We start from the raw sequence: 5017 nt of genomic DNA on the forward strand, positions 1-5017 counted from the left end.
AAACAAACCAAACAAAAAAACGCACCTCCCGCGTCGCCCACGATACCGATGGCGAAACCGGCGGCCAGGCCGCACAGGCCGACCGACAGGCCGGCGCCGAGCTGCATGAAGCCCGTGTGCAGCGCCATCTTCTCGACCAGGCCGCCCGAGATGATGACCGAGGCCACGAGGCCGTAGATGGACAGGATCTGGGCCATGATGGCGCACAGCGTGTTCTGCATCAGCCGGTCCGGCCGGATTATCCCCGACGAGAAGATGGCGCCGGCCGACTTGGCCGTCCCGTACGACGCGCCCATGACGGTGAAGACTATGGAGGTCGCGCAGCCCAGGGCGCCAAAGAAGGACTGTTTGTGTTTTTTTTTGTTTTGGTGTTTTGTTTAGTTTGTGTATTCGGTTGGGAGGTGGGGAGGATGGATGTGGGAGAGACGAACGGCGTATACGGGACTGGAGAGATGTATAGGTGGTTCATGTTAGCCCGGTAAACAAACGCATAGCCTCGATGCGGTACACAGTATGGAGACACCCAGTTCGGAGCCTCCAGACACAGCGGCGCAACGACGTACCAGCGTTCCTGCGTAATGAACTCCATCTTTGCTCGTCCGGAATATCGAGCAGGAACGGAGTTCGGGAGGGGATAGGGAGCTAAAAAAAACGAAGGACGAAGTCGATAGAATCTCGCGTATGGACTGATAAGCTATAAATCGCACTCAAGCTCGACTATTAGAGACAAGATGCTACAGATGGCCAGATCGGATCCAAATCGACGTCCCCGAGCTGGCACGCAAAGATGCTCATAAAGAAGCGAGCTCAACCCCTCCCCGTAAGACGGGACCACCTTCAGCCGTCGGGATCCCCTCCCTTGGGCCTAGGGCCTATCCCCTCCCTTGGCCTGGGGCCTGGGGGTCGGTATAGGAAAGTGGATATCAAACGTTACGACCCGCAGATCCTTCCTAATTAGGCCACGTCCCAACCACATTTTTTCCTTAGAAAAGCCCGCCAAATCGATGTACCGCTACCCTGTTGACCAGACCCACAGCTTAATATCCTACTTTCCCCGTACACGTATGCAGCACAGCCACTCGTTTCCGTCCATTCCAACCGTTGCCCATTCGTGCCCAAAGCTGGACCAAGAGTTGTGGCGCGCAAGGCTGAGGAGGGCCAAGGAGCTACTGCGTGTGTTGCGTTTCCACCAGAAACCGGCAGGTGCCCTCGAGCTGTGCTCCAACGATGTCGTGGGCGACACCTCACGACTTGATGGATATATCATTGCGCAACACATTTGTTGACTATATGGAGCCGCTAGGCAGCAACGAAGCCCAGGATAGCAAATGTGGTTGCCATGCGAACATACCATGTCAAGAACGCGCGTCTCGCCCAACGCCAACACAATTTCTCTTACACGCCGGAACAAGCGTAGAATCCGCCCCACGCCTCGATTGTTCGGTTTCAAGCTCAGGTCAAGGAACACAATACCGTCGACATGTCACAGCCCGACAACGGGTAGCTTCATCGCTCTTGCCCGACCTTTTCCCTATCCTCTATAGCTAGGTTTCAAACTGGAGAAAGTTATCATCCTGTCCAAATGACCCGTGGATGCCCGTTTACTCGTCGCTGGCCTCGAGCACCGAGAAGAAGCGGCCGGGACAGGCGTGCTGGCCGTGTCCGAAGACGGTGTAGTCGGGGCGATGTGGAAACGAGCGCGCTCTTGTGCTCGCCGACGGGCCGCCTGCGCATCTCGTAGAACCGGCGGGGCGTCGTACTTCTCCGGGCTCTTGTGGATGGCCGGGTTCATCATGCTCAAGCTGTCGACGACTACTACTTGGCCTTTGGGCAACGAAACGGCGCCCTCTAGTTCGGCGTCCGCTCGCGCCCTGCAATGCATGCCAGCTATGATCACCCATGACCTGCTGGCCTTTTTTTGTATCGAGGGTTGGGCCAGGCTGGAAGGAGAAAGGCCGACGACATATCTCAGTGCGGCTTACCTAGGTGAATGGGCTCCAGTCGTCGACTTTCTTTTAAGGCGCTGACGAACGGCTTCAAGTTTGCGAGCGAGGTCTTGTTCCATCCCTCCGTCGACAACACCCTCATCATCTACTCCCCCAAGGACGCGATATATTGTGGGCTTGCGGCAAGCTGCAGCAGCGTCCACGTCGGCAGATCCGTTGTTGTGTGAATGGCCACGACAGACAGGATCATCTCCACTTCGTCCAAGCTGTAGCGCAGCCGGCAAAGGCCTCTTCGAGTGATAGGTTTATACAAGGGCAGGGTCAGGCACGCCGTAGGTGGATACATGATTTTCCCAGTTGGTTGGTAAGGTGCTGGTTGAGAATGGATGGCTCATATGCAAAAAGCATATCGGTCAAAGGATTTGACGGCCATCTGAGCTCTAGGTCAACTGACATCCTCAGCCATTCCTTGGGAGGTCGCTAGGAGACGACACGGCGGTGCGCCCTCCTCCCCTTATAAGCTTGGTTTGGTGCTGCTGCTTCCGTGCCCGGGGATAGTGGCGTGGTCTAGGTGGTACGACGTAAGCTCTGCGCCTTGGACCCCACGGTCCCCGGGGGGAGGTCCCGGGTTCGAGCCCCCGCGGGGGCTCCCCGGGATGTCCCTTACTTCACATTCTTTTTTTTTTTTTTTTGATTGATTCCGGGCAAGGTTACCGTGTCGGTCGTTGGTGCTAAGACTTACAGGAACATATGACTTCGCCGATCCAATGCGCCCTGCCTTGGGCCTCTGGGCGGAGCTCTGCCGCGTGCTGTTTACAGCACCAAGCCTTGGTTTGAGGATGCAGAGGCCGCCCGATATCTGGCAGATGCTGCTCGTTTGGTTGCTGGCGGTGGTGCAGCGACAGCCAGCATGGCAGACAAATCCGTGAAAATATTCGAGCTGCTTTCTTCTTCATCCCCTGCCGCTCTCTCCTCGACCGACCTCGACGGACGGAGATGATAGCTCCCCAAGTCGCCCGGATGCCGGGCATCGCACACCGCGGTCAAGCTCCCCGTCCTCAACTGAGGAACGCACACGCGCATCGTCGGTGCCGCCCCCGGCCGCTGGCGATATTCGTTTCGGAGAGGCTCACAAGGCCCATCAGGACATGTCGGATCAGGATCTCGAGTTAACCGTCGCTTCCAAGCCCAAGCGCCAAGGTCCGTTATCTTTGAACCAGGTGCGCATCTGATTCTGACTACTGCACGAGTTCCTCGAGGACAAAAGTTTGTACAATGAGACGGCATGGTATGAATCCGCGGCCCTCTCGAGGCTGACAAGGTTGCGCTAGCTTTTGAGCAGGTAAACGCTCGCCCACTACATGTTGCGAACTCGTCTGTCCACCAACCTGGCCACCCGCGAGCTCACACAGACTGCCTGGTCCACCTTAGCTTGTTCGTTCCGTTTCGTCGACTCAACCCACGGCGAGGGCGCGTCGACAGCCGAGTTCGAGGCCATGTCCACTCCCTCGTCCGTCGGCCCCGCTCCTAGACTGAGCTTTTGGTTCCGCGAGCTTTCTGGACTGCCTGACGAGCCACTGCCTTTGTTCCCAACCTTGGCGCTAGTGGTCGAGCGCCAGACTACCAACAAGTACCGCAACGCCACTGCCCGTCGATCCCTCAATCGTGACGCTCTGTTTCGCGCTGATGATAAGGTTACCATGTCGTTCGCCGTTTTGGCTCATCCGACTCCCGGAAAATATGCGGCCGGATTCCCCTGCCCGTTCACGGATCCCGGGCTACCGTCGCTGCGAGTTCCAAGGCTGACTTTGCATCTGCCAAGACCCCTGTTAGCTGCTCTGGCGACTACTTTCATCTGCGCGGCACCCGAAGATTGCCCATTCAAGCCGCCTTCTAGCCGACCGCGGCCAGTCCGCTAGCAGAGGGAACGACAGGAAAACAATCCCCCTCACAGGCGCTCACACACAGCTCGGCTCGCGGCTCATTCTTGCCCCGCGATGACCTGGCCAAAGTCCACTGACTCGCCGTGTCGTCTGAGTATGCCGCAGAGCTAGCTCGAACCGCAAACCTCGACGGATCGCAAGGCGACAAAGTCGTCATACATGAGGACGACCTCGGGCCCCTAGCCTCGGCCTCTCGCAAGCCGGCATCAAAGTCCTGATAGGCTGCGTCGACTTCATCTTGCACGCCGGCGCCCAAGGGTCCTGTCTGAACACCTACGCGTCGATCCGCGACCCGAGCGTGCGGTCGACGGGCTTCCTTGCCGCTCTAGGCCTCGCCGCCAGCCACAGTCGCCCGACGCGCTTCCATCTCGTCTCCAGCGTCCGCGCCATCCTCTTCAGCGGCAAAAACGAATATCCCGAGGTCTCCATGTCGCGGTTCTACCCACCCGCCGAGGTCACCAACCCCAGGGTCAAGAGACGAAGCACAAGAGTGCGGCGGCTAGGATCGCCGACGGCGTGCTCGGGGACAACGGCGGCGGCGGCGGCGCCGAGGATGCCAACACCACCCCGGGCGTCAAGTACATGCACCACACGACGAGCAGCGTGGTCCCCGTGCGGCAGTTCCAGCCCTTCATGGATGAGAGGCTAGACAGGCCGCTGCGGTGGCTGCAGATGATGGAGTGGACAGCGCGGGTCGAGGAGGCGGGCTTCCTGCGCGCCGTGTGCGAGGTCGGCGAGGCGCGATACCCGAAATTATTGTTGCTGGGAAGCGGGATTGCAGAGGGGAAATGAAGGGTGAGCATGCCAGCGGCCAGTCTTGTCGCTGGAAGACGGTGGCCCCAGCACTGCGGAATTCCAACTACTAGATTTAACCTCTCTTTTTTCACATCTCCCTCCCCGTGGCTGGCATCCGCTACAGGCGCCGGGCCCGTGTTCCTGGCGGCCCACTCCGCGAACGAGCCATGGGGGTCGAACCCGTCCATCCCGCCGGCTTCGTCGCGGGTCATGTGTATAAAAAGGAGTAAACCAACGCGAGGCCAAGTTTATGTCTTTAGCTTGAGTGTTTCTGATTCTCGCACCTCCTGTTTAGATTCATTGCTCTCTCTTCGCTAGCACCGTAAAAAGGAA

General features: G+C 58.4%; 3 protein-coding genes across 3 annotated transcripts in view; 1 reads left to right on the top strand and 2 right to left on the bottom strand.

Annotated features, from left to right (window-relative positions):
* Positions 1 to 827, bottom strand: part of GGTG_09557 (vacuolar ATP synthase proteolipid subunit) — a 2109-nt gene extending 1282 nt beyond the window's left edge. Inside the window, exons 1-3 of the mRNA XM_009227408.1 lie at positions 564 to 827; positions 432 to 444; positions 26 to 344 (exon numbers count right to left, since the gene is read on the bottom strand). Of these exons, the coding sequence (XP_009225672.1) occupies positions 26 to 344; positions 432 to 444; positions 564 to 589 (358 nt within the window). The 5' untranslated portion in view covers positions 590 to 827. The remainder of the gene's footprint in view (positions 1 to 25; positions 345 to 431; positions 445 to 563) is intronic.
* A 704-nt stretch (positions 828 to 1531) lies between these two features.
* On the bottom strand, positions 1532 to 2000 carry GGTG_09558 (hypothetical protein; the record flags this gene model as incomplete). The annotated part of the gene is made up of 1 exon (XM_009227409.1): positions 1532 to 2000. Exon 1 carries the CDS (start codon positions 1880 to 1882, stop codon positions 1532 to 1534), a length of 351 nt encoding a protein of 116 aa, XP_009225673.1. The 5' UTR covers positions 1883 to 2000.
* A 1307-nt stretch (positions 2001 to 3307) lies between these two features.
* Positions 3308 to 4681, top strand: GGTG_09559 (hypothetical protein; the record flags this gene model as incomplete). The annotated part of the gene is made up of 3 exons (XM_009227410.1): positions 3308 to 3576; positions 4073 to 4318; positions 4393 to 4681. The coding sequence occupies 3 exons, from the start codon at positions 3308 to 3310 to the stop codon at positions 4679 to 4681; spliced, it is 804 nt and encodes a 267-aa protein (XP_009225674.1).
* Positions 4682 to 5017: the final 336 nt, after the last annotated feature.

Source organism: Gaeumannomyces tritici (genome assembly GCF_000145635.1).
Source record: "Gaeumannomyces tritici R3-111a-1 unplaced genomic scaffold supercont2.5, whole genome shotgun sequence".
Taxonomy (NCBI): Eukaryota; Fungi; Ascomycota; class Sordariomycetes; order Magnaporthales; family Magnaporthaceae; genus Gaeumannomyces; species Gaeumannomyces tritici.